The 27,647-nt window shown below is 51.0% G+C and overlaps 3 protein-coding genes across 3 annotated transcripts in view; all 3 read right to left on the reverse strand.

The window, feature by feature from the left end:
* LOC130381248 (solute carrier family 22 member 13) overlaps nt 1-879 on the reverse strand; it is a 7,908-nt gene extending 7,029 nt beyond the window's left edge. Inside the window, exon 1 of the mRNA XM_056588736.1 lies at nt 155-879. Within this exon, the coding sequence (XP_056444711.1) occupies nt 155-385 (231 nt within the window). The 5' untranslated portion in view covers nt 386-879. The remainder of the gene's footprint in view (nt 1-154) is intronic.
* Nucleotides 880-1,573: 694 nt separating this feature from the next.
* On the reverse strand, nt 1,574-3,122 carry LOC130381547 (required for drug-induced death protein 1-like). Its single transcript, XM_056589201.1, has 2 exons — nt 2,723-3,122; nt 1,574-2,083 (listed from the first exon to the last, which is right to left on the reverse strand). The coding sequence occupies exons 1-2, from the start codon at nt 3,083-3,085 to the stop codon at nt 1,958-1,960; spliced, it is 489 nt and encodes a 162-aa protein (XP_056445176.1). The 5' UTR covers nt 3,086-3,122; the 3' UTR covers nt 1,574-1,957.
* Nucleotides 3,123-4,600: 1,478 nt separating this feature from the next.
* The window catches only part of eif5b (eukaryotic translation initiation factor 5B), a 33,951-nt gene continuing 10,904 nt past the window's right edge, over nt 4,601-27,647 (reverse strand). The window contains exons 10-26 of the mRNA XM_056588209.1: nt 26,262-26,342; nt 25,922-25,981; nt 25,562-25,806; nt 25,368-25,475; nt 24,786-24,896; nt 22,854-22,921; nt 20,881-21,022; nt 20,309-20,440; nt 18,216-18,398; nt 14,666-14,827; nt 13,787-13,918; nt 8,201-8,332; nt 6,736-6,812; nt 6,195-6,359; nt 5,932-6,070; nt 5,563-5,724; nt 4,601-5,292 (exon numbers count right to left, since the gene is read on the reverse strand). Of these exons, the coding sequence (XP_056444184.1) occupies nt 5,185-5,292; nt 5,563-5,724; nt 5,932-6,070; nt 6,195-6,359; nt 6,736-6,812; nt 8,201-8,332; nt 13,787-13,918; nt 14,666-14,827; nt 18,216-18,398; nt 20,309-20,440; nt 20,881-21,022; nt 22,854-22,921; nt 24,786-24,896; nt 25,368-25,475; nt 25,562-25,806; nt 25,922-25,981; nt 26,262-26,342 (2,207 nt within the window). The 3' untranslated portion in view covers nt 4,601-5,184. The remainder of the gene's footprint in view (nt 5,293-5,562; nt 5,725-5,931; nt 6,071-6,194; nt 6,360-6,735; nt 6,813-8,200; nt 8,333-13,786; nt 13,919-14,665; nt 14,828-18,215; nt 18,399-20,308; nt 20,441-20,880; nt 21,023-22,853; nt 22,922-24,785; nt 24,897-25,367; nt 25,476-25,561; nt 25,807-25,921; nt 25,982-26,261; nt 26,343-27,647) is intronic.

A 27,647-nucleotide genomic window follows, 5' to 3' on the forward strand; every position in this document is an offset into this window, starting at 1 on the left:
ACACACACACACACACACACACACACACACACACACACACACACACACAGAGAGATCATTACCACTGACTGTCATTCATTAATGTTGACTCTCAGCGTCAGGACTTCACTGGACAACAGAAAACGAGTCGGGTCGTCCAACCCCGGGCCCTCACCTCGCTGCTCCCGGTCGGTCCTCCGTGCTCCGGTACCGTCCGGTTGTCCTCCGGTGCGGTCCGGTTGTCCGTCCGGTGGTCCGCGTGCCGGCTGGTGCACGTGGTGTAGAGGTCGAGGAAGAAGAGGAAGGAGTTGAGGAAGAGTAGGAGGCAGAGGCGCCAGTAAACCGCGATCTGCAGCCCGGACAGGCGGGTCTCGAACCCGCAGCCCTTCCCACGGAGAGTCCCCATGCGTCCGCCCTGTGCCCCGCTGACCGCCGGTCCGTCCTCACTGGTCCCCGTCTGACCAGCACTCTGGTCCCGGTCTGACCGCCTCTCTGGACCTGGTCCGTCCTCTCTGGTCCCGGTCTGACCTCCTCTCTGGACCCGGTCCGTCCTCTCTGGACCCGGTCCGTCCTCTCTGGTCCCGGTCTGACCGCCTCTCTGGATCCGGTCCGTCCTCTCTGGTCCCGGTCTGACCGCCTCTCTGATCCCGTTCTGTCCTCTCTGGTCCCGGTCTGAACACCTCTCTGATCCCGTTCTGTCCTTACTAGACCCGGTCTGTCCCGGTGCGACTCGCAGCTGCTGTTGTCATTGAGGGCTTGACCGTCTGCCTGTCCGTCTCTATACCTGTCTGTCGAAATCGTTCCTCCTGTCCGTCTGCATTCCGGTCCGTGTGTCCGTCAGTCTGTCTGTCTCTTCTCCTGTCAGAAACTTTGCTTGTCTGTCGTCTAGAGAAGTGTAGTGCCTGTCTGTCTGCCTGCTAGAGTAAGTTTAGCGTCTGTGTGCCGGCAACAGGCTGGCGCCCCCCAGCGGCCGCTGAGTGCGACACACGGACCCGCGGACAGACGGACACACGGACAAGTGGTGCAGCAGGTGGAGAACCAACGTTTTTTATTTGAGCAGGACAAGAAATATCCTCAGTGATCAATTTAATATTGAACGTCCTTCCTTATACAACCTTCCTCCAGGTGTGTGTGTGTGTGTGTGTGTGTGTGTGTGTGTGTGTGTGTGTGTGTGTGTGTGTGTGTGTGTGTGTGTGAGATGGTCTCTAACGATAAAATCAGGTACCAAGCCAATTCTGGAAATACCAAGGGACCTAGGCTATCAATGCAAGCGAGTGGTGTCTCTTGTTTTCAGTGGGTTAAGACTCGCAGGGCTCCAGCAGAAAATCGAAACAACTAGCAAAATGTTTCTCTATCAGCGTTGACGGGCAGCCTTGCAGTGTGGCACAGGAGATGTGTTCTGTACCCTTGAACAAAGCAGTATCTCATCTCGAACGTATTTGAATCCTGTCTGTTGTAATGTGATTGGTGGATTCAAATAAAGAATTAAAATGCGTGTGTGGTAGCAGTAGTACGTGTGTAGTAGCCGTAGTGTTGGTGTGAGTAATAGTGTGGGTGTTGTTGTGTAGTAGTGTGTGTGTGTTGTTGTGTAGTAGTGTGTGTGTTTAGTAGTGTGTGTGTGTGTGTTGTTGTGTAGTAGTGTGTGTGTTTAGTAGTGTGTGTGTAGTTGTGGAGTAGTTTGTTTAGTAGTGTGTGTGTGTGTGTTGTTGTGTAGTAGTGTGTAGGTTTAGTAGGGTGTGTGTGTTGTTGTGTAGTAGTGTGTCTGTTTAGTAGTGTACATGTTGTGTAGCAGTGTGTGTGTTTAGTAGGGTGTGTGTGTTTAGTAGGGTATGTGTTGTGTAGTAGTGTGTGTGTTGTGCAGTGTGTGTGTGTGTGTGTGTGTTGTTGTGTAGTAGTGTGTGTGTGTGTGTGTGTGTGTGTGTGTGTGTGTGTGTGTGTGTGTGTGTGTGTTGTGCAGTGTGTGTCCTCTGTCTTCCCATCATGCCTTGCTGCAGGCGGCTGCCAGGGTGGTGGGGGCGGTGAAGGGGGCGGAGTAGACGGCGGCCAGACTCTGTAACCCGGCAACCAGCGAGCGCCAGGTCCACCGCAGGGCCCGCCCCAAGCTCTGCAGGAGCCAATCAGAACACAGTCAGCTGGGCCAATCACAACACAGAGTCAGCTGGACCAATCACAACACAGAGTCAGCTGGACCAATCACAACACAGTCAGCTGGACCAATGACAACACAGTCAGCTGGACCAATCACAGCACAGAGTCAGCTGGACCAATCACAACACAGAGTCAGCTGGACCAATCACAACACAGAGTCAGCTGGACCAATGACAACATAGCCAGCTGGACCAATGACAACACAGTCAGCTGGACTAATCACAACACAGAGTCAGCTGGACCAATGACAACACAGTCAGCTGGACTAATCACAACACAGTCAGCTGGACCCTAACCCCTGACTGTTGTGATTGGTCGAACCATCACACACACACACACACACACACACACACACACACACACACACACACACACACACACACACACACACACACACACACACACACACACACACACACACACACACACACACACACACACACACACACACACACACACACACACACAGTTGTTATTCCCTCATTTAAGTTTCTAAGTTCAAATCGATGGTTTTATTCCGTTGGGAGAAAAGCGGAACGTCTCAGAGTCCCGCCGAGGAACAGGCTCCCTATGCGAGAGCCGAACCCCCGCTTACCTTTCTGCACCTCTTATGTTTCTCCCGTTTCTTTCTCCTCTTCTCCTCCTTCCTCCTCCACCTCTGCTCCTCGCTCTCCTCCTCCTCCTCCTCCAGGAGAGGCTGGTATTTGTCCGGTAGGACCGCAAAATAAACTTCCTTTGAACTCTTGTTGGCTTTCCGAGGTCCGGCCTCGGAGCCGTCAGACGGAGCCTCTTCCCCGGCCGCGGAGCCCGGGGACGGACTGTATGCCCCGGTCCTGGAGCCGGCAGAAGGAGCCTCTCGCCCGGCCGCTGCAGCGCCGTCCCCCGGCAGGCTCGCCGCTTCTCCGGGTGTGCTTCCAGCACCGGAGCAGGTGGTCTCTCGGTTCTTCGTGCGGGCCATGTCGCCGCCCTGTCCCGTCCCCGTGGTACGCGCTGTGTTTGGTCGGACGGACCTTTGGACCGGCACGCTCACCTGTGGGCGGGCACTCGCACGCGAGGCGCGCTGTGAGCGTGCACGCACATCATACATCTGCAGGTTTAAGTTGGTTCGATTTCATACTTTATCACCTGGTAGGTTTGATTCACGTTTCAATTCTCATCATCACAAGTGTACTGGCTACATTCCTTCTGGACTTTACATACATTTACCCTTAGGGCGTTTAGCAGACGGCTTTATCCAAAGCGACGTTCATACACACGAAGAGCGGCGAGTCACGCACACACACGGGGGGCGACGCGCAGCTCGAGAGCAGAGCTGGGTGTATGAAGTGCATGCCTTGTGTTGTTCGTCCCGTGTCCCTAAAGCTACAGTTTATTAAAGACTTGGTTTAATAACGGGCCAGAGCCCCGGCTGGCGGGGTTACAGGGTTAGGGGGGGCTACAGGGGGCTCATTTCCTGTTGCTGGATTAACTTCTGATACCCGGTCTGAGGAGGAGAGAGAGACCGGTCTGAGGAGGAGGAGAGAGAGACCGGTCTGAGGAGGAGGAGAGGGAGACCGGTCTGAGGAGGAGGAGAGGGAGACCGGTCTGAGGAGGAGGAGAGAGAGACCGGTCTGAGGAGGAGGAGAGAGAGACCGGACTAGAGAGCAGGAGAGTGAGACCGGACTAGAGAGACCAGGGGAGAGACCGGACTAGAGAGACCAGGGGAGAGACCGGACTAGAGAGACCAGGGGAGAGACCGGACTAGAGAGACCAGGGGAGAGACCGGACTAGAGAGACCAGGGGAGAGACCGGACTAGAGAGACCAGGGGAGAGACCGGACTAGAGACCAGGGGAGAGACCGGACTAGAGACCAGGGGAGAGACCGGACTAGAGAGACCAGGGGAGAGACCGGACTAGAGAGACCAGGGGAGAGACAGGACTAGAGACCAGGGGAGAGACCGGACTAGAGACCAGGGGAGACCGGACTAGAGACCAGGTGAGACCGGACTAGAGACCAGGAGAGACCGGACTAGAGAGACCAGGAGAGACCGGACTAGAGAGACCAGGAGAGAGACCGGACGAGAGAGACCAGGAGAGAGACCAGGAGAGAGACCGGACGAGAGAGACCAGGAGAGAGACCAGACTAGAGAGACCAGGAGAGACCGGACTAGAGACCAGGAGAGAGACCGGACTAGAGACCAGGGGAGAGACCGGACTAGAGACCAGGAGAGAGACCGTACTAGAGACCGGACTAGAGACAAGGAGAGAGACCGGACTAGAGAGACAAGGAGAGACCGGACTAGAGACCAGGAGAGAGACCGGACTAGAGACCAGGGGAGAGACCGGACTAGAGACCAGGAGAGAGACCGTACTAGAGACCAGGAGAGAGACCGGACTAGAGAGACCAGTAGAGAGACTGGACTAGAGAGACCGGACTAGAGACCAGGAGAGAGACCGGACTAGAGAGACAAGGAGACATATATTTTTTGTCACATTTTAATGTTTTGATTTGCATTGCAAATATTCAACAGCACAGATCTGATTATTGAGACCGGTTCACTCTGGTACCCTGAGTCCAGAACCAGACCAGACCGGTCAGGACCAGACCAGAACCAGACCAGACCGGTCAGGACCACACCAGAACCAGACCGGCTCAGACCAGAACCAGACCGGCTCAGACCAGAACCAGACTAGACCGGCTCAGACCAGACCCCGGTCCAGGACCCCAGCCGGCCGGCCCCTAGGATCCGCAGGCCCTCAGGTCATGTGACTCAAGGAGGCGTGACCTTTGACCCATGATGTCAGAATCCAACATGGCCGCCTCATCCGTAGTAGTCAACCTGCTTCCTGCTGGAACAATTCTACTTCCTCTGGCGGGGATGAAGAGGACGGTGATGAAGACGAGGAGGATGACATCCCTTCCTGTTGTGGGGGGGGGGGCAGCAGCCAGAGCCGACACAGAAGAAGAAACTCCTGTTTCTATAGCAGGCACACTGTGTGTGTGTGTGTGTGTGTGTGTGTGTGTGTGTGTGTGTGTGTGTGTGTGTGTGTGTGTGTGTGTGTGTGTGTGTGTCTCTCTCAGATGATCTCGAAGGTGTTCTTCAGCTCCATGATGAGCTGCCAGTCAGACTTCTGCATCTCATCTCTGAACCAACTCTTCAGGGCATCGATGGAGGCGCGGTTGATCTACACACACACGCAAACGGTTAGCTGAGACGTTCATTTCCACTTTACTACAGATACATGTCCGATGCTGCAGGCACCTTAAAGAAGTACATGCATGTTAGCATAGCATCCTAGCATGCCAGCGGGCTGGATGTAAGCCTAGCATCCTAGCATGCCGGCGGGCTGGATGTTAGCCTAGCATCCTAGCATGCCGGCGGGCTGGATGATAGCCTAGTATCCTAGCATGCCGGCGGGCTGGATGTGAGCGCAGCGTGCTGGCGCTGGAGGTACCTTGCTGACGAGGAAGTCCGTGGCCTCAAAGTGGCGTCCGAACATCTTGGGCGAATCCCCGGGGATGGGCTCGATCTTCACGCAGATCTCCTGGCCCTTCTTCGCCGACTCCACCGTCTTGTGGTTCATCTCGATGCTCGTCACGATGCCGATGTCTACAAACTACACCCCGCACAGGTTACCATGGCTACAAACTACACCCCGCACAGGTTACCATGGCTACAAACTACACCCCGCACAGGTTACCATTGCTACAAACTACACCCCGCACAGGTTCCCATGGCTACCCACCACACAGGTTCCCATGGCTACCATCCACACAGGTTCCCATGGTTACCCAACACCCCAGGGCTCTAAGGGGGTTCTTACAGCCTTGCTGGGCACGCAGAGGGGTGTGCCCTGGTGCAGGACCCCCGCCTCCACCACCACCCCCATCACGATGGGGTCCCGCGAGTTGAAGATGAAGGCGGGAAGAATACGCAGCTTGACCGGGAACACAGCAATGTTCCTGACATAGGGAGAGGTCAGAGGTCAGGTACAGGTCAGGTACATCTCCCTTGTAGTCCTGTGACCTACTGGTTGTCCTATCCCCTACTTGTAGACCTGTCTCCAACTTGTAGTCCATAACCTACTTGAACTCGTCCTGCTTGGCCTTCTTGTAGTCCTCGCGGTATTTGGTGAAGGAGTCAAACAGATGGTAGATGATTTCGGCAGCGAACACTCGGACCCCAAGGCTGTCGGCCATCTCCTGGCTGTCACGCTCCACCTTCACGTCGAACGCCAGGATCACTGCATACCTGAAGGCAGCACACGGCTAGTTAGCACACAGCTAGGAGGAGTTAGCACACAGCTAGGAGTCGGCACACGGCTAGTTAGCACACAGCTAGGAGGAGTTAGCACACAGCTAGGAGTCGGCACACGGCTAGTTAGCACACAGCTAGGAGGAGGCCGCACACGGCTAGTTAGCACACAGCTAGGAGGAGGCCGCACACGGCTAGTTAGCACACAGCTAGGAGGAGGCCGCACACGGCTAGTTAGCAAACAGCTATGAGTAGTCAGCATACAGGTAGCTAGTTAGCAAAACAGCTAGGAGGAGTCAGCACACAGCTAGCACCACAGCTAGGATGAGTTAGCACACAGCTAGCTAGTTAGCACACAGGGCCTTCCACTCACTGGGGGTCGTGTTCCAACATGGCGGACGCCTTCATCACATCCTTCTTATGGACCGGGCCGATGTTGATCCCAGAGTACTACACAGACACAAAAAACATTTTAGTGTGTTTTCTCCAACGTGATTTCTCCAACTCAACAACAGGCCGTGTTGAGGGGTAGTTTACAGGAGACCGTGTTGAGGGGTAGTTTACAGGAGACCGTGTTGAGGGGTAGTTTACAGGAGACCGTGTTGAGGGGTAGTTTACAGGAGACCGTGTTGAGGGGTAGTTTACAGGAGACCGTGTTGAGGGGTAGTTTACAGGAGGCCGTGTTGAGGGGTAGTTTACAGGAGGCCGTGTTGAGGGGTAGTTTACAGGAGGCCGTGTTGACGGGCAGTTTGGGAGGCCGTGTTGAGGGGTAGTTTGGGAGGACGTGTTGAGGGGTAGTTTGGGAGGCCGTGTTGAGGGGTAGTTTGGGAGGCCGTGTTGAGGGGTAGTTTGTCTTAGTCTGTGTTGAGGGGTAGTTTGTCTTACAGCCTGTGTTGAGGGGTAGTTTGGGAGTCCGTGTTGAGGGGTAGTTTGGGAGTCCGTGTTGAGGGGTAGTTTGGGAGTCCGTGTTGAGGGGTAGTTTGGGAGGCCGTGTTGAGGGGTAGTTTGTCTTACAGTCTGTGTTGAGGGGTAGTTTGGGAGTCCGTGTTGAGGGGTAGTTTGGGAGTCCGTGTTGAGGGGTAGTTTGGGAGGCCGTGTTGAGGGGTAGTTTGTCTTACAGTCTGTGTTGAGGGGTAGTTTGTCTTACAGCCTGTGTTGAGGGGTAGTTTGGGAGGCCGTGTTGAGGGGTAGTTTGGGAGGCCGTGTTGAGGGGTAGTTTGGGAGGCCGTGTTGAGGGGTAGTTTGGGAGGCCGTGTTGAGGGGTAGTTTGGGAGGCCGTGTTGAGGGGTAGTTTGGGAGGCCGTGTTGAGGGGTAGTTTGTCTTACAGTCTGTGTTGAGGGGTAGTTTGGGAGTCCGTGTTGAGGGGTAGTTTGGGAGTCCGTGTTGAGGGGTAGTTTGGGAGGCCGTGTTGAGGGGTAGTTTGGGAGGCCGTGTTGAGGGGTAGTTTGGGAGGCCGTGTTGAGGGGTAGTTTGTCTTAGTCTGTGTTGAGGGGTAGTTTAGGAGGCCGTATTGAGGGGTAGTTTGGGAGGCCGTGTTGAGGGGTAGTTTGGGAGGCCGTGTTGAGGGGTAGTTTGGGAGGCCGTGTTGAGGGGTAGTTTGTCTTAGTCTGTGTTGAGGGGTAGTTTGGGAGTCCGTGTTGAGGGGGAGTTTTTGAGACCGTGTTGAGGGGGAGTTTTTGAGACCGTGTTGAGGGGTAGTTTGGGAGGCCGTGTTGAGGGGTAGTTTGGGAGTCCGTGTTGAGGGGTAGTTTGGGAGTCCGTGTTGAGGGGTAGTTTTTGAGGCCGTGTTGAGGGGTAGTTTGTCTTACAGCCTGAGTTGAGGGATAGTTCGTCTTACAGGCACTTTGGAGGTGCGGAGGAACTCGAGCAGCGCCTCCAGGGAGCCCAGAGTGGAGGCCTGGACGTACACGCCCTTCTCCTCCAGCTTGAAGGACGACAACGTCTGCTTCAGCTCCCGCACCAGCTCGTCCTAACACAGTAACACACATTACTAACACAATAACACACCAACACACGTTAGGAACACACCGACTGCTCCAACGAGCATTAAAGGAGAAATCTGGTGTAAAATGGATCTGGGATATGTTTGGTATGATAACGAGTTGGAATATTCTTTTGGGAGCAAAAAAACGCATATAAATGCATTCTTAAGTTGGCTGTCTTTAGCTGATTCTACCAAAACGCTATCAACTTGGACCGATAGGGGCATGTCTCATGGTAAAAACTAAATCGCTATTTTGAACCACTAACAAGGCTAGAACACTAGCCCGACACTTCTTTGGTAGTATAATAAGGGTCTTAACATATAAAATGAGGCATTGATAACTTTCTAAGTTTACAGAATGTTTATTAAAAAATACATTTTATACACACAATACCATCAGTAGTTAACCCGTTGACGCCATTTAGTTTTTAAGACTCGAAAATACCCGAACACAGAGCCTGGTGTTGATGACGGATGTCCCAAGCTCTGTGTTCGTCAATCTACCTATCGAGTCTTAAAGACAAGATGGTGTCGACGGATGAACTACTGATGGTATTGTGTGTATCAGACTCTTATTATACTATCAAAGAATTGTAGGGCCACTTTTAGCCTCGTTAGTGGTTCAAAATAGTGATTTAGATTTTACCATGAGACATGCCCCTATCGTTCCAAGTTTATTGTGTTTTGGTAGAATTGGCTGAAAACAGCGTCTCTATACGCTTTTTTGCTCCCAAATGAACATTCCAGCTCGTTATCATACCAAACATATCCCAAATCCATTTGACTCCAGATTTCTCCTTTAAGGGGGCCTTAAAGGTCCCATGGCATGCTACTTTAAGGATGCTTCAATATAGATATTAGTGGCACCCTAACGCAGTATTTGAAGATATTCCCGAAATTCAGCCGTGGTGCAGTATTATAGTCGCCATGCGCTCTGTGTACAGTGGCTGTATCGCAACGGTGCAGTATTATAGCCAGTCGCCATGCGCTCTGTGTACAGTGGCTGTATTATAGCCATGCGCTCTGTGTACAGTGGCTGTATTATAGCCAGTCGCCATGCGCTCTGTGTACAGTATTATAGCCAGGCGCCATGCGCTCTGTGTACAGTGGCTGTATCGCAACGGCGAGGCGCACACAGCCTTTAGCCGAGTTCTGTAAATATTGTAGAACACACAGGAGTCATTGAGCTCTATATCTAAATAATATCTATTATACATAGATATCTATATCATATAATATATATTATCACGGCCAAAAGCTGTGTGAGCCTCCAGACGATATTATGAATCTCAAACGACCGCGTCGGGTTCTCCGACGTCTCTGGTTCTTCCACGTCCTCATCAATCAGAAGTAGACTGAACCACGACACGAAGGAGAAAGGGATTGTTGCCCGCGATTGTCTCCTGCCGGAGCCTCACTGCCGAGGGAGCAACTTCTCTGCAGCGGTCAGCGCTTAGGCAACACCGCCTCCTGCAGCGCCGAGGCGGTGGTCGCTCGGCAGCGGGAAGCAGGGCTCAAGCAGGAGACATTCTCGGCCAACAATCCCTTTCTTCTCCATGTCATGGTTCATGTACTTCAGGGAGTCTTCTGTTTTCCCTCTATACCAGATCTCTGGCTGACGTCAGCACCTGGACAACTGCCCATCACCTGAGGCTTAACCTCAACAAAACCGAGCTCCTGCCCCTGACTACCTCCAAGCATTGCTAAAGCCACACCCCAGCTCGATCCCTCCGCTCAACTACCTCAGCTGGACGTCTGGTACCGTACCGCCATCGCTAAGAGCTAGCAAATGCCGTTCAGCAAAGTCACAACTTTTCTCGGTTTTGGGACCTCAGTGGCGGAACGAGCTCCCTGCCGTTCTCAGGACCGCAGAGTCGCTCACTATCTTCCGAAAAAGACTCAAGACTCACCTGTTCAGAGTCCACCTCGACTCTGCATAGCCACCCTCCCCCTTCTGGCCACCATTGTACACTTTATTGTATTGTATTGTTGTATTAAAGTACTTAACTGTGTAGCAACTGCAGTAGCTGCTATCATGGCTGTAACACGGGAAATTGTTTAGCCTAGTGATTGTAGTACTTGTGAAGTTATTTTTTCGTTTTGGCAAGTAGCCGTGTAATAAGCGGGATAATGTATAGAACGTCGCCGGTCATTATCGAAAATAAGCCCCTTCAGGGCGAAGCAAGACACCTTCGCTGCGCGTCGGTGTACTGCTCGTATTATGACCGGCGTTCTATACATTATCCCTTACATATATATTTAGCAGAGTAGGCCTAGTAACAAATGTGTACAAAGTTACATATGTATTAAAAAAAAATTCGGCTTGAAATCGGGCTCGGGCTCATAATTACAGTTAATGTGTCGGGTCGGGCCGGACTCGGACAGAACGTGCACGGGCTCGGGCCGGGTCGGGCTTGATTTTCTGGCCCCGATCTAAGCTCTAACTTATTGTAAGTCGCTTTAGATAAAAGCGTCTGCTAAATGCCCTAAATGTAAATGAGTCAAAGCCAAAGTTCCTTTCCTCCAATCCCTTCTCTATGGAAAGCCAAGAAGGCCACAATCCGGCCCTAGAATGGCGCAGTAAAAGTGCAAAACCGCACGGAATCCGTACGATTTCCGTACGGATTCCGTACGGTTTTGAATGACTAATAGCCGCGGCTATTAGTCATTCACTCCGGCTATTAGTCATTCACTCCGGCTATTAGTCATTCACTCCGGCTATTAGTTATTCACTCCGGCTATTAGGTATGCAGAACGAGCCCCTCCCTCTTCTTTGCTTGACCACTAAGTTTGAAGGCTGTCTAACCAATCAGAGCTGCAGTGCCTCCATGTTTCGCTGTAACATAAAGCTGTGTTGTCTTTACTAGTTTCACTACAATGTAATGACCACGATTAGCTAGTGGAAAATACATTTGTGTCTAGTACAATGATATATTTGTATATGTTAGGCTATAGGCCTATATTGAGATGGCAGTGTGCGAAATACCCGACAATATTCGGGGATGTCCTCATCCCCAGATTGTTCTCGATATGCAGTAGCCATAGGCCATAACATTACATAACATGAACATGAACTGAATAAATGCCAGGTATATAGCATATCGGAGACGGGCACACAATCAGTGCATTTGCAAATGAGAGCATGCAGTATGACCGATCTTGTGACATGTGGTCGGAGAGAGTCGTGTGTGTCTGTGTGTGTGTGTAGAGCAAGTTGTTGAAGGAAGTGTTTCTACTTGACGTTACAATACTTCATGGATGCAAGCAAGCCAAGACAATCAATCTATATCTATAGCCTACATGACAACACACACACACACACACGCACACACACTTTAAACACACTGGTAAAGCAATAGGAGCCTGCATTGGCTAAAGTTGTTGCGATGCACGTTATTTTATAACAGGGAGGGGCAAAGTTGTGCATTGCAATTCTGCTGAATTATTTGGAGGACTTATAGCCTACTTGTAGTGAAGTATTTTTAACAGTGTGTGGAATCTACAGCTGATCACTTTCACTGGCTAAGCAAAATGAATCCCGAAAAGTTGAACCTCTGAATTTATCCTGAAAGCCTATGTCCTAGAATAATTAATTTGTATTCCGTTTTAGGCCATCTCACTAAAGGTCACTTAAATGTAGCCTATTTAAGCTCACCAAGTCCAGTATTCAGAATGAAAAGCATTTATTCACAAATACGTTCTATTTTTTTGACAAGCGGAGCCGACAGTCACGTGCAAGTATGCAAATTAGCCATGTGCACCAAACAGAAGATAGACGCAATGAACTGATTGTTGTGCATTGTTGTGGATCTGTAGGCTGTTTAGTTGTGGTTGTTTGTGGTCTTAGTGAAACAGTCTTGCCTTGGAGTTGGAGAAGTTGGAGTGATTGTGTGAATGTGCGAGAGAGAGCGCACCTGCCGTGGTGATGTTGGGCTTGTAATGGGCTTATATGTGATCAATGATGTATCTGTCTGATCGTATTAGCTGTAGATGGATGGTTAAATAATGTCACAAGATCGGTCATACTGCAGGCTCTCATTTGCAAATGCACTGATTGTGTGCCCGTCTCCGATATGCTATATACCTGGCATTTATTCAGTTCATGTTCTTCTGAGTGCGCAAGAACGGTGCCAATTATTGTCGTGTTTGCATTGTAATGCACAACTTTGCCCCTCCCTGATATAAAATAACGTGCATCGCAACAACTTTAGCCAATGCAGGCTCCTATTGCTTTACCAGTGTGTTCAAAGTGTGCGCACGCGCGTGCGTGCTTTGTCATGTAGGCTATAGATATAGATTGATTGTCTTGGCTTGCTTGCATCCATGAAATATTGTAACGTCAAAACACTTCCTTCAACAACTTGCTCTACACACACACACACACACACACACACACACACACACGACTCTCTCCGACCACATGTCACAAGATCGGTCATACTGCATGCTCTCATTTGCAAATGCACTGATTGTGTGCCCGTCTCCGATATGCTATATACCTGGCATTTATTCAGTTCATGTTCATGTTATGTAATGTTATGGCCTATGGCTACTGCATATCGAGAACAATCTGGGGATGAGGACATCCCCGAATATTGTCGGGTATTTTGCACACTGCCATCTCAATATATAGCCTAACATATACAAATATATCACTGTACTAGACACAAATGTATTTTCCACCAGCTAATGGTGGTCATTACATTGTAGTGAAACTAGTAAAGACAACACAGCTTTATGTTACAGCGAAACATGGAGGCACTGCAGCTCTGATTGGTTAGACAGCCTTCAAACTTAGTGGTCAAGCAAAGAAGAGGGAGGGGCTCGTTCTGCATACCTAATAGCCGGAGTGAATAACTAATAGCCGGAGTGAATGACTAATAGCCGGAGTGAATGACTAATAGCCGGAGTGAATGACTAATAGCCGCGGCTATTAGTCATTCAAAACCGTACGGAATCCGTACGGAATCCGTACGGAAACCGTACGGAATTCTTGCCAAACCGTACGGTTTCCGTACGGTTTCCGTACGGATTCCGTGCGGTTTTGCACTTTTACCGCGCCATTCTAGGGCCGGATTGTGGCCTTCTTGGCTTTCCATACTTCTCAACCATGGCTGAGATAACCCCCACTACGAGTCTCGTTGTGGAAATACAAGAGACGTCAAAGAACCGACGTGTTATGCGCCATAACACCAACAGCAAACACTTGCGTTACAGCGTGTGTAATCACACACACACACACAAACACACACATGTGGCTCTCGCACGTTCGTGTCTCATTGGCGGGCCAAATTATCTGGGCGGGCAAGGCAGAGAAAGGGGAAGAGCTCAGATCCTTTATCGGGCCTTAAGGGGGGCCTTGAGGGGGGCCTTAAGGGACCTTGAGCGGGGCCTTGAGCGGGGCCTTAAGGGGCCTTAAGGGGCCTTGAGGGGACTGACCCGCAGCACAGGGATCTCGTCCTCGCTGTGGGCCACCAGCAGAGGCAGCCCGGCCAGGGTCTTCTCCAGGTCCTTCCCCAGGATCTTCACCCCCTGAGCCGTGTTCACCTCCTTGTGCTTCTCATACTGGTTCTGGAGAGGGAGAGAGGAGAGGGTGAAGGAGAGGGTGAGGGAGAAAGAGAGGAGAGGGAGGGAGAGAGGAGAGGGTGAGGGAGAAAGAGAGGAGAGGGTGAGGGAGGGAGAGAGGAGAGGGAGAAAGAGAGGAGAGGGTGAGGGAGGGAGAGAGGAGAGGGTGAGGGAGAGGGTGAGGGGGAGAAAGAGAGGAGAGGGTGAGAGAGGGAGGAGAGGGTGAGGGTGAGAGCAGAGGGTGAGGGAGAGGGTGAGGGAGAGAAAGAGAGGAGAGGGTGAGAGAGGGAGAGAGGAGAGGGAGGGAGAGAGGAGAGGGTGAGGAGAGTGTGAGGGAGAGAAAGAGAGGAGAGGGTGAGAGAGGAGAGGGAGGGAGAGGAGAGGGAGGGAGAGAGGAGAGTGTGAGGGAGAGAGGAGAGGGAGGGAGAGAGGAGAGTGTGAGGGAGGGAGAGAGGAGGGTGAGGGAGGGAGAGAGGAGAGGGTGAGAGAGGGAGGGAGGGAGAGAGGAGAGGGAGGGAGAGAGGAGAGGGTGAGGGAGGGAGAGAGGAGGGTGAGGGAGGGAGAGAGGAGAGGGTGAGAGAGGGAGGAGAGGGTGAGGGTGAGAGGAGAGGTTGAGGGAAGGAGGGAGGGAGGGAGAGAGGAGAGGGTGAGGGAGGGAGAGGGAGAGAGGAGGAGGGAGAGGGGAGGAGGGAGGGAGGGAGGGAGGAGAGGTTGAGGGAGAGAATGGGTAAGAGAGAGAGTCGGGGGGGTTACCTTGACCCTCAGCTCCTTGAGGGGGGGGGGCAGCAGCAGGCCTCTGATCTGCGTGATGATTGGGCCGTCCACACCCGGCACGATGATGGTCTCCCCCTCCCTCAGAGTCCCGTTGATCAGGATCACATCGATGGTGGTCCCCATCCCAGGAAGGGCCTTCACCTGGAGCCGGAAGCGCATGTTAGTGGACCGCCATGTTAGGGTTAACCCTAACCGCCATGCAAGTGGACCATCAACGCCATGTTAGTGGACCGCCAACATGTTAGTGGACCATCAACGCCATGTTAGTGGACCATCAACGCCATGTTAGTGGACCATCAACGTGTTAGTGGACCGCCACCATGTTAGTGGACCATCAACGTGTTAGTGGACCGCCAACATGTTAGTGGACTGCCAGCATGTTAATGGCCCGCCAACATGTTAGTGGACCATCAACGCCATGTTAGTGGACCATCAAGGTGTTAGTGGACCGCCAACATGTTAGTGGACCGCCAGCATGTTAGTGGCCCGCCACCATGTTAGTGGACCATCAACAACATCTTAGTGGACCACCAACGCCATGTTAGTGGACCATCAACGTGTTAGTGGACCGCCAACATGTTAGTGGACTGCCAGCATGTTAATGGCCCGCCAACATGTTAGTGGACCATCAACGCCATGTTAGTGGACCATCAACGTGTTAGTGGACCGCCAGCATGTTAGTGGACCGCCAGCATGTTAGTGGACCGCCAACATGTTAGTGGACCATCAACGCCATGTTAGTGGACCATCAACGTGTTAGTGGACCGCCAACATGTTAGTGGACCATCAACACCATGTTAGTGGACCATCAACGTGTTAGTGGACCGCCAACATGTTAGTGGACTGCCAGCATGTTAATGGCCCGCCAGCATGTTAATGGCCCGCCAACATGTTAGTGGACCATCAACGCCATGTTAGTGGACCATCAACGTGTTAGTGGACCGCCAACATGTTAGTGGACCGCCAGCATGTTAGTGGCCCGCCACCACGGTAGCGGACCGTCAACACGTTAGCGGACCGTCAACACGTTAGCGGACCGTCAACACGGTAGCGGACCGTCAACACGGTAGCGGACCGTCAACACGGTAGCGGACCGTCAACACGGTAGCGGACCGTCAACACGGTAGCGGACCGTCAACACGTTAGCGGACCGTCAACACGGTAGCGGACCGTCAACACGGTAGCGGACCGTCAACACGGTAGCGGAGCGTCAACACGGTAGCGGACCGTCAACACGGTAGCGGACCGTCAACACGGTAGCGGACCGTCAACATGTTAGCGGACCGTCAACACGGTAGCGGACCGTCAACATGGTAGCGGACCGTCAACATGGTAGCGGACCGTCAACATGGTAGCGGACCGTCAACATGGTAGCGGACCGTCAACATGTTAGCGGAGCGTCAACACGGTAGCGGACCGTCAACATGTTAGCGGAGCGTCAACACGGTAGCGGACCGTCAACACGTTAGCGGACCGTCAACATGGTAGCGGACCGTCAACATGTTAGCGGACCGTCAACATGGTAGCGGACCGTCAACATGGTAGCGGACCGTCAACATGTTAGCGGACCGTCAACACGGTAGCGGACCGTCAACACGGTAGCGGACCGTCAACACGTTAGCGGACCGTCAACACGGTAGCGGACCGTCAACACGGTAGCGGACCGTCAACACGGTAGCGGACCGTCAACACGGTAGCGGACCGTCAACACGGTAGCGGACCGTCAACACGGTAGCGGACCGTCAACACGGTAGCGGACCGTCAACACGGTAGCGGACCGTCAACATGGTAGCGGACCGTCAACATGTTAGCGGAGCGTCAACATGGTAGCGGACCGTCAACATGTTAGCGGAGCGTCAACACGGTAGCGGAGCGTCAACACGGTAGCGGACCGTCAACACGGTAGCGGACCGTCAACACGGTAGCGGACCGTCAACACGGTAGCGGACCGTCAACATGGTAGCGGACCGTCAACACGTTAGCGGACCGTCAACATGGTAGCGGACCGTCAACATGTTAGCGGAGCGTCAACACGGTAGCGGACCGTCAACATGTTAGCGGACCGTCAACACGGTAGCGGACCGTCAACATGTTAGCGGACCGTCAACATGTTAGCGGACCGTCAACATGGTAGCGGACCGTCAACATGTTAGCGGACCGTCAACATGGTAGCGGACCGTCAACATGGTAGCGGACCGTCAACATGGTAGCGGACCGTCAACACGGTAGCGGACCGTCAACACGGTAGCGGACCGTCAACATGGTAGCGGACCGTCAACACGGTAGCGGAGCGTCAACACGGTAGCGGACCGTCAACACGGTAGCGGACCGTCAACATGTTAGCGGACCGTCAACATGGTAGCGGACCGTCAACATGTTAGCGGACCGTCAACATGGTAGCGGACCGTCAACATGGTAGCGGACCGTCAACATGTTAGCGGACCGTCAACACGGTAGCGGACCGTCAACACGGTAGCGGACCGGCAACATGTTAGCGGAGCGTCAACATTGTAGCGGACCGTCAACATGTTAGCGGAGCGTCAACACGGTAGCGGACCGTCAACACGTTAGCGGACCGTCAACACGTTAGCGGACCGTCAACATGTTAGCGGACCGTCAACATGGTAGCGGACCGTCAACATGTTAGCGGACCGTCAACATGGTAGCGGACCGTCAACATGTTAGCGGACCGTCAACATGGTAGCGGACCGTCAACATGGTAGCGGACCGTCAACATGGTAGCGGACCGTCAACATGGTAGCGGACCGTCAAAATGGTAGCGGACCGTCAACATGGTAGCGGACCGTCAACATGGTAGCGGACCGTCAACATGTTAGCGGACCGTCAACATGGTAGCGGACCGTCAGCGCCATGTTAGTGGACCGTCAGCAGGACCATCGACGCCATGTCGTGGGCCAGCGACGCCATGTCGCTGGCCCATCGACGCCATGTTAGTGGACCATCAACATGATAGTGGTGATGTTGATGGTCTCTCTATAGCTCTCTATCTCTATAGCTCTCTAGTTCTCTCTATAGCTCTAGCTCTATAGCTCTAGCTCTATCTCTATAGCTCTCTAGTTCTCTCTATAGCTCTATCTCTATAGCTCTATCTCTATAGCTCTAGTTCTCTCTATAGCTCTAGCTCTATAGTTCTATCTCTCTAGCTCTCTCTCTCTAGCTCTATCTCTCTAGCTCTCTCTCTAGCTCTCTCTCTCTAGCTCTCTCGCTAGCTCTCTCTCTCTAGCTCTCTCTCTCTAGCTCTATCTCTCTAGCTCTCTCTCTCTAGCTCTCTCTCTAGCTCTCTCGCTAGCTCTCTCTCTCTAGCTCTATCTCTAGCTCTATCCCTCTAGCTCTCTCTCTCTAGCTCTCTCTCTCTAGCTCTCTCTCTAGCTCTCTTTCTAGCTCTCTCTTTCTAGCTCTCTCTTTCTAGCTCTCTCTCTCTAGCTCTCTCTCTCTAGCTCTCTCTCTCTAGCTCTCTCTCTCTAGCTCTCTCTAGCTCTCTCTCTCTAGCTCTATAGATCTAGCCCACCTCCATGACCTGCGCCCGCAGCTCGTCGCAGTGGGCCAGGCGCCGGGCCAGCATGGTCTGGGTGAGCTCCACCAGGAGGCCGATCAGGTTCCCCATCCCGTCGCCGCTGTGGGCCGACGTGGGCACCATGGACACAAAGGTACGGGGGTCCTTGTTCTCATGGAACAGGGCGGCGTTCAGCCCCTACACACACACACACACACACACAGATAGCTAGGGTCAGACGCTACACCATGCTAGGTACTACAGATAGCTAGGGTCAGACGCTACACCATGCTAGGTACTACAGATAGCTAGGGTAGGATGCTACACCATGCTAGGTACTACAGATAGCTAGGGTAGGATGCTACACCATGCTAGGTACTACAGATAGCTAGGGTAGGATGCTACACCATGCTAGGTACTACAGATAGCTAGGGTCAGATGCTACACCATGCTAGGTACTACAGATAGCTCGGGTCAGACGCTACACCATGCTAGGTACTACAGATAGCTAGGGTAGGATGCTACACCATGCTAGGTACTACAGATAGCTAGGGTAGGATGCAACACCATGCTAGGTACTACAGATAGCTAGGGTCAGACGCTACACCATGCTAGGTACTACAGAAAGCTAGTGTAGGATGCTACACCATGCTAGGTACTACAGATAGCTAGTAGGGCTGTAACGATACACCAACTCACGATTCGGTTTGTATCACGATTTTTGACCCACGGTTCGATACATCCCACGATTTTTTTCAATTTAAAAAGCATTATATTTAAGACTTATATAACAATTTACTTAATGTAACATTTAATAACAAATAATTTGGAACACTGAACTGATTTGAACAGAAAGAATACTACTAAAGTATAGCTAAATTAATAAATAAATAACCAAAGATTGCAGTTGGAGGATGCATGCAGGTAGGCCAACACTAGGGCTGTAACGATACACAAACTCACGATTCGGTTTGTATCACGATTTTTGACCCACGGTTCGATACATCCCACGATTCTTTTAAATTTAAAAAGCATTTTATTCAAACAACACTTATATACCAATTATCTTAATGTAACATTTAATAACAAATAATTTGGAATACTGAACAGATTTGAACAGGGAGAACAGAAAGAATACTATTAAAGTATAGCTAAATTAATAAAAAAAATAACCAAAGATTGCAGTTGGAGGATGCTTTTTGCTGGTAGGCAAAAACCCTGAACTGTTTGGTTGGTTTAGTCAAATATCCTTATTAGCGCTTCTTATTAGGCTATGTAGCTTAAATAATGACATAATCAGGCCGTATAGAATGCAACATGTTGAATAGCCTAACTTTCAAATAGATTGGAAAAAACATGAACGTCTAACATGAACGTCGCAATAACTAGGCATAGTGTTACGAGTAGCGTATGTGTGTGCGCGAGAATGGCAGTGTGCGTGTGTGAGTGACGTCAGCGAGTGAGTGGACGAGCGAGGAGAGCGAGCTGTAGCGTGTGTGTCTAGTGAAGAAGCGAACGAGTCCGTTAGAATAAAGTACCCATCCTGTCAATAATCGGTGGCCGCCTCATTACGACCTATAAGCAGACCAACTGCCGGTCAAATCACACAAAACATTAGAGACAGGATCACACAGGCTATTTTTTTCGCGCTTGGCCCACTCTGGATAAATGTCGTTCATAACGCATGAGGACTTCGACGGCTGTGGAGAAATGCAATCCTCCGTAGCCACGGAGAGCGGTCATCACAGAGGGCATCTCGTCGCAGACTTACGGCATCGATAGGAGGGGGCGCTGTCAGCAGACTATTATTTAGACAATTATTAGCAAATCTCAATCCGACAATTTGACCAGAGAGTTAGAAAGGGCGTATCGCGCTTCTGCCTTCTCACACCGCGAGACAGGTTCGTGGCTTTGAGTGTCGCGGTTTCGGTTTCGATACGCGTATCGTTACAGCCCTAACAGCTAGGGTAGGATGTTACACCATGCTAAATACTGTTTTTAAGTGCAAGGACGCACAATGTCCGAGCAGAACTAGTCTCTCAAGATACTGTTCTAGAGTCTGATTGGTGAACCAGCGGTCATGTGACCAGAGGGGCGCGTCTTGTGACCTGCTCGGCGAACTCCAACACGATGCTCTTGGTCCGCTCGTCAAACTCGTCCTTGGTGTTCTTCTTCTGCTTCTTCAACGTGGCGACCACGTCCGTCTCTGGGCTCTTCTTCCAGTCATACAGACGGTCCACCTACACACACACACACACACACACACACACACACACACACACACACACACGTCATACATTCACATCCAAATACAGTACGTATGATCAACTACAAGGGACGTTAGTACCGCACTGTAGTGCCGAGGGCCCCTTGTGCTGAGGGCCTCTAGTGCCGAGGGCCTCTAGTGCCGAGGGCCTCTAGTGCTGAGGGCCTCTAGTGCTGCGGGCCTCTATGAACGGTGTGAGGGCCCCTAGTGCTGAGGGCCCCTAGTGCTGAGGGCCCCTAGTGCTGAGGGCCCCTAGTGCTGAGGGCCTCTATGAAGGGTGTGAGGGCCCCTAGTACCTTGTTGAGGGCCCCTTCTGGGGGCCCCTGGTACCTTGTTAAGGGCCCCTTCTGGGGTCCCCTGGTACCTTGTTGAGGGCCCCTATGAAGGGATCCTAGCGCTGGGGGCCCCTGGTACCTTGTTGAGGGCTACGATGAAAGGACACTTCTTCTCCTTCAGCAGGTTGATGGACTCCAGGGTCTGGGGCTCCAGGCCGTGCATGATGTCCACCACCAAGATGGCAATGTCACACAGAGAGGACCCCCGGTTCCTCAGGTTACTGCAGTCAGACAGGCAGAGACAGACGGGTTACTGCAGTCAGACAGGCAGAGACAGACGGGTTACTGCAGTCAGACGGGGAGAGACAGACGGGTTACTGCAGTCAGACAGGTTACTGCAGACAGGGAGAGACAGACGGGTTACTGCAGACAGACAGGGAGAGACAGACGGGTTACTGCAGACAGACAGGGAGAGACAGACGGGTTACTGCAGTCAGACAGGTTACTGCAGACAGACAAGGAGAGACAGACAGGTTACTGCAGACAGGCAGGCTGAGACAGACAGGTTACTGCAGACAGACAGGTTACTGCAGACAGACAGGTTACTGCAGACAGACAGGGAGAGACAGACGGGTTACTGCAGACAGACAGGTTACTGCAGACAGACAGGGAGAGACAGACGGGTCACTGCAGACAGACAGGCAGAGACAGACAGGTTACTGCAGACAGACAGGTAACTGCAGACAGACAGGCAGAGACAGACAGGTTATTGCAGACAGACAGGTTACTGCAGACAGACAGGCAGAGACAGACAGGTTATTGCAGACAGACAGGTTACTGCAGACAGACAGGGAGAGACAGACGGGTTACTGCAGACAGACAGGGAGAGACAGACGGGTTACTGCAGTCAGACAGGTTACTGCAGACAGACAGGGAGAGACAGACGGGTTACTGCAGTCAGACAGGTTACTGCAGACAGGTTACTGCAGACAGGCAGAGACAGACAGGTTATTGCAGACAGACAGGTTACTGCAGACAGACAGGGAGAGACAGACGGGTTACTGCAGTCAGACAGGGAGAGACAGACGGGTTACTGCAGTCAGACGGGTTACTGCAGACAGGTTACTGCAGACAGACAGGCAGAGACAGACAGGTTACTGCAGACAGACAGGGTGAGACAGACAGGTTAATGCAGACAGACAGGGTGAGACAGACAGGTTACTGCAGACAGACGGGTTACTGCAGACAGACAGGGTGAGACAGACAGGTTACTGCAGACAAACAGGGAGAGACAGACAGGTTACTGCAGACAGACGGGGAGAGACAGACAGGTTACTGCAGACAGACAGGCAGAGACAGACAGGTTACTGCAGACAGACAGGCAGAGACAGACAGGCAGAGACAGACAGGTTACTGCAGACAGACAGGGTGACAGACAGGTTACTGCAGACAGACAGGGTGACAGACAGGTTACTGCAGACAGACAGGGAGAGACAGACAGGTTACTGCAGACAGACAGGGTGAGACAGACAGGTTACTGCAGACAGACAGGGAGAGACAGACAGGTTACTGCAGACAGACAGGGAGAGACAGACAGGTTACTTCAGCAAGTCAAATTTAAGACTTTTTAAGACCTTTTTAATTCCACCTTGAATGAAATTCAAGACCTAAAACACGCAATGGAGGGGGGGATCCTGCTGTATTATAACCCAAGCATAGCATGTGTGTCACTCAATGAGACTCATTCACCTACCCATTGTCGCAGACTAGCTAGCAAGCACGCAGATAATCGTTTATATATGCAGCTAGCAAGAAAGAAGCCTCTCTACATGTCCTTCCTGAAAAGTCCCACGAGTAAAAGAATGCCCCGACAAATTTAAGACCTTGAGTTACAGTATTTAAGACCAGCATATAACATTTGGAACGAATTTAAGACTTTTCAAGGCCTTAAATTTAGAAACATGAATTTAAGACTTTTTAAGGATGCGTGGACACCCTGAGACAGACAAGCAGACACAGACAGGTTACGGCAGACAGACGACCAGGGAGAGCTAAAGAAACCAGCTAGTTAAGAGGTGTTAACTAGCTGTACTACCAGCTGGTTGAGATTACCTGAAGGACTCGTGACCTGGAGTGTCGATGATGAGCATACCAGGAATCTTTATGGTGTCTTTATCGAACTGGAACCACAACACATGAAGAGAGCAGTTAGCTAGATCAGACCAGTTAACTAGTACGTAACACATTAAGACCAGTTAACTAGTACACAACACATTAAGACCAGCTAGCTAGATCAGACCAGTTAACTAGTACACAACACATGAAGAGCAGTTAGCTAGTAAAGACCAGTTAACTAGTACACAACACATGAAGAGCAGTTAGCTAGATCAGACCAGTTAACTAGTACACAACACATGAAGACCAGTTAACTAGTACACAACACATTAAGACCAGTTAGCTAGATCAGACCAGTTAACTAGTACACAACACATTAAGACCAGTTAGCTAGTAAAGACCAGTTAACTAGTACACAACACATTAAGACCAGTTAGCTAGTACAGACCAGTTAACTAGTACACAACACATGAAGAGCAGTTAGCTAGATCAGACCAGTTAACTAGTACACAACACATTAAGACCAGTTAGCTAGTAAAGACCAGTTAACTAGTACAACAAATTCATATATCTATAGGTTATATGATATATATGTAATATCTATAGGTTATATGATATATATATATCTATAGGTTATCTATCTATAGGTTATCTATCTATAGGTTATCTATAGGTTATCTATGGGTTATCTATGGGTTATCCATCTATCTATAGGTTATCTATCTATAGGTTATCCATCTATAGGCTATCTATCTATAGGCTATCTATCTATAGGCTATCTATCTATCTATAGGCTATCTATCTATCTATAGGCTATCTATCTATCTATAGGTTATCTATCTATAGGTTATATATCTAGGTTATCTATAGGTTATCTATCTATAGGTTATCTATCTATAGGTTATCTAACTATAGGTTATCTAACTATAGGTTATCTATAGGTTATCTATCTATAGGTTATCTATCTATAGGTTATCTATCTAGGTTATCTATAGGTTATCTATCTATAGGTTATCTATCTATAGGTTATCCATCTATAGGTTATCTATCTATGGGTTATCTATAGGTTATCTATCTATAGGTTATCTATCTATAGGTTATCTATCTATGGGTTATCTATCTATGGGTTATCTATCTATAGGTTATCTATCTATAGGTTATCCATCTATAGGTTATCCATCTATAGGTTATCTATAGGTTATCTATCTATGGGTTATCTATAGGTTATCTATCTATAGGTTATCTATCTATAGGTTATCTATCTATGGGTTATCTATCTATGGGTTATCTATAGTATATCCGTCTATAGGTTATCTATCTATAGGTTATATATCTATAGGTTATCTATCTTTATTACACAGGTCTTTTCAACGTTCCGCTCACTTGCATGGGCACTTCACAACTTCCGGCGGTGAATTATTTTTTGATAATTCATTGGCAACGGATGAATAATGACCGCTGTCAAGGTAAACAAAAGGACTTTTTGCCTTTGGTATCACTCCGCACGTAGTCCGGTAACTTGTCAATGTAATAAGCGGGATATGTATCAACCGAAGCGCTGTCGGTTGCTAAGCGACGACGTCAACGTCTTGGGCGGACTATTTCTCTGCTGATCAACACTATGAATGCTGGTAACAAATACATTGTAAATAAATTGTTTCGTTTTGACAAGTAGCCGTGTAATAAGCGGGATAATGTATAGAACTTCGCCGGTCATTATCGTAAAATAAGCCCCTTCCTGGCGAAGCAAGACACCTCCGCTGCGGGTCGGTGTCCTGTTCGCCCTGTCGGGGCTTATTTTCTCGATAATGACCGGCGTTCTATACATTATCCCTTACATAGGTTATATATCAATAGGTTATCTATCTATAGGTGATCTATCTATAGGTTATCTATCTATAGGTTATCTATAGGTTCTATTTAACGTACGTTCTTGACCATCCTGGTCTGCTCTACGATCGTCTCCAGCGGGACGTTGGTCGCTCCGATCTGCTGAGTGATCCCCCCGGCCTCACCGTCCTGCACGTTGGTGTGACGCAGCTACACACACACACACACACACAACGGTACTTATTGTTCATTACATTGCTAGGAGATAGCGGCTAGGTGCCAGCGGCTACATTATATCGGCTAGGTGCTATCAGCTAGGTGCCATCAGCTAGGAGCTAGCGGCAAGGTGCTATCGGCTAGGTGCTCGCGGCTAGGAGCTAGCGGCTAGGTGCCAGCGGCTACATTATAGAGGCTAGGTGCTATCCGCTAGGTGGTATTGGCTAGGAGCTATCGGCTAGGAGCTAGCGGCTAGGAGCTATCGGCTAGGAGCTAGCGGCAAGGTGCTATCGGCTAGGTGCTCGCGGCTAGGAGCTAGTGGTTAGGTGCCAGAGGCTCCATTATAGAGGCTAGGTGCAATCGTCAAGGTGCTATCGGCTAGGAGCTATCAGCTAGGAGCTATCGGCTAGGAGCTATCGGCTAGGAGCGATCGGCTAGGAGCGATCGGCTAGGAGCTAGCGGCACCTTGTCCAGGATCTTGGTCTTGCCGGTGTCGACGTGCCCAAGGACACAGACCACCGGAGACCGCAGTCGCTCCAGGTCCACGTTCCTCATGTTCTCCGCCCGTCGTTTCTATGGAAACACACGGAATCACAGAGCGTTAGGGTTCAGTCCAGAGAAGCCCGCGGCAGAGTGACACGGCGGCGGCGGCAGCGCACCTCGATGCGCTTCTTAGCGCGGTCGTAGAGGAGCTCCTCCTTGGTGCGGCCGTCCTCCTCCTCGCTGCTGTCGCTGCTATCCTCCTCCTCCTCCTCCTCGCTGTCCTTCCCTCCTCCTTTCTCCTTCTCCTCATCCTCCTCCTCCTCCTCGCTCTCCTCCTCTTCCTCCTCCTCCTCACTGGCTTCTTTGGCAGGCGGAGGAAGAGGAGGAGTCTGCTTCACTTCGATGTGCACCTTCTTCAGGTCTGACGCGCACACACACACACACACACACACACACACACACACACACACACTCGGTGAGCATCCTCTCCCCTCACTCCTCACCCTAACATGATGGAGCCGTCGTCGTATGCTCACCTTTCTCCTCATCACTGACGATGGCCTCCCAGTCATCTACTGCTGGTTCAGCCTTCACCTCTAGAGACAGAGAGACAGTCAGAGAGACAGACCGAGTCAGTCAGAGAGACAGACCGAGTCAGTCAGTGGTTCAGCCTTCACCTCTAGACACAGACAGACAGACACAGTCAGACAGAGTCAGACAGTCAGTCAGTCAGAGAGAGAGAGAGAGAGAGAGAGAGAGAGACACACAGAGAGTCAGTCAGAGACAGAGACAGAGACAGAGAGACAGACAGACAGACAGACAGACAGACAGTCAGAGTCAGTCAGAGAGAGGTCAGGGGTCAGGGTCAGTCCGCACCTGGCTGTTGGGCGACCTCCTCCACCGGGGCGGGGGGCTCGGGGGCCTCGGGGGACACAGGGGGCGGAGCCTCAGGGGCCCCTGAGACAAAGACAGACGGACGGACCAAATCAACCAGCGGCTCTCAGTGACAGAGGAACTACATCGTCATGGTGACCAGTTGGTCTGTGGAGCTCTGTTGATGAACTACATCGTCATGGTGACCTGTTGGTCTGTGGTGGAGCTGTGTTGATGAACTACATCGTCATGGTGACCTGTTGGTCTGTGGTGGAGCTCTGTTGATGAACTACATCGTCATGGTGACCTGTTGGTCTGTGGAGCTCTGTTGATGAACTACATCGTCATGGTGACCTGTTGGTCTGTGGAGCTCTGTTGATGAACTACATCGTCATGGTGACCTGTTGGTCTGTGGAGCTCTGTTGATGAACTACATCGTCATGGTGACCTGTTGGTCTGTGGAGCTCTGTTGATGAACTACATCGTCATGGTGACCTGTCGCTCTGTTGATGAACTACATTGTCATGGTGACCTGTTGGTCTGTGGAGCTCTGTTGATGAACTACATCGTCATGGTGACCTGTTGGTCTGTGGTGGAGCTCTGTTGATGAACTACATCGTCATGGTGACCCGTGTGTCTGGTGGAGCTCTGTTGATGAACTACATCGTCATGGTGACCTGTTGGTCTGTGGTGGAGCTCTGTTGATGAACTACATCGTCATGGTGACCTGTTGGTCTGTGGTGGAGCTCTGTTGATGAACTACATCGTCATGGTGACCTGTTGCTCTGTGGTGGAGCTCTGTTGATGAACTACATCGTCATGGTGACCTGTTGGTCTGTGACGGAGCTCTGTTGATGAACTACATCGTCATGGTGACCTGTTGGTCTGTGACGGAGCTCTGTTGATGAACTACATCGTCATGGTGACCTGTTGGTCTGTGGAGCTCTGTTGATGAACTACATCGTCATGGTGACCTGTTGGTCTGTGGAGCTCTGTTGAAGAACTACATCGTCATGGTGACCTGTTGGTCTGTGGTGGAGCTCTGTTGATGAACTACATCGTCATGGTGACCTGTTGGTCTGTGGTGGAGCTCTGTTGATGAACTACATCGTCATGGTGACCTGTTGGTCTGTGGTGGAGCTCTGTTGATGAACTACATCGTCATGGTGACCTGTTGGTCTGTGGAGCTCTGTTGATGAACTACATCGTCATGGTGACCTGTTGGTCTGTGGTGGAGCTCTGTTGATGAACTACATCGTCATGGTGACCTGTTGGTCTGTGGTGGAGCTCTGTTGATGAACTACATCGTCATGGTGACCTGTTGGTCTGTGGAGCTCTGTTGATGAACTACATCGTCATGGTGACCTGTTGGTCTGTGGAGCTCTGTTG

Source organism: Gadus chalcogrammus, chromosome 4, assembly GCF_026213295.1.
Source record: "Gadus chalcogrammus isolate NIFS_2021 chromosome 4, NIFS_Gcha_1.0, whole genome shotgun sequence".
Taxonomy (NCBI): domain Eukaryota; kingdom Metazoa; phylum Chordata; class Actinopteri; order Gadiformes; family Gadidae; genus Gadus; species Gadus chalcogrammus.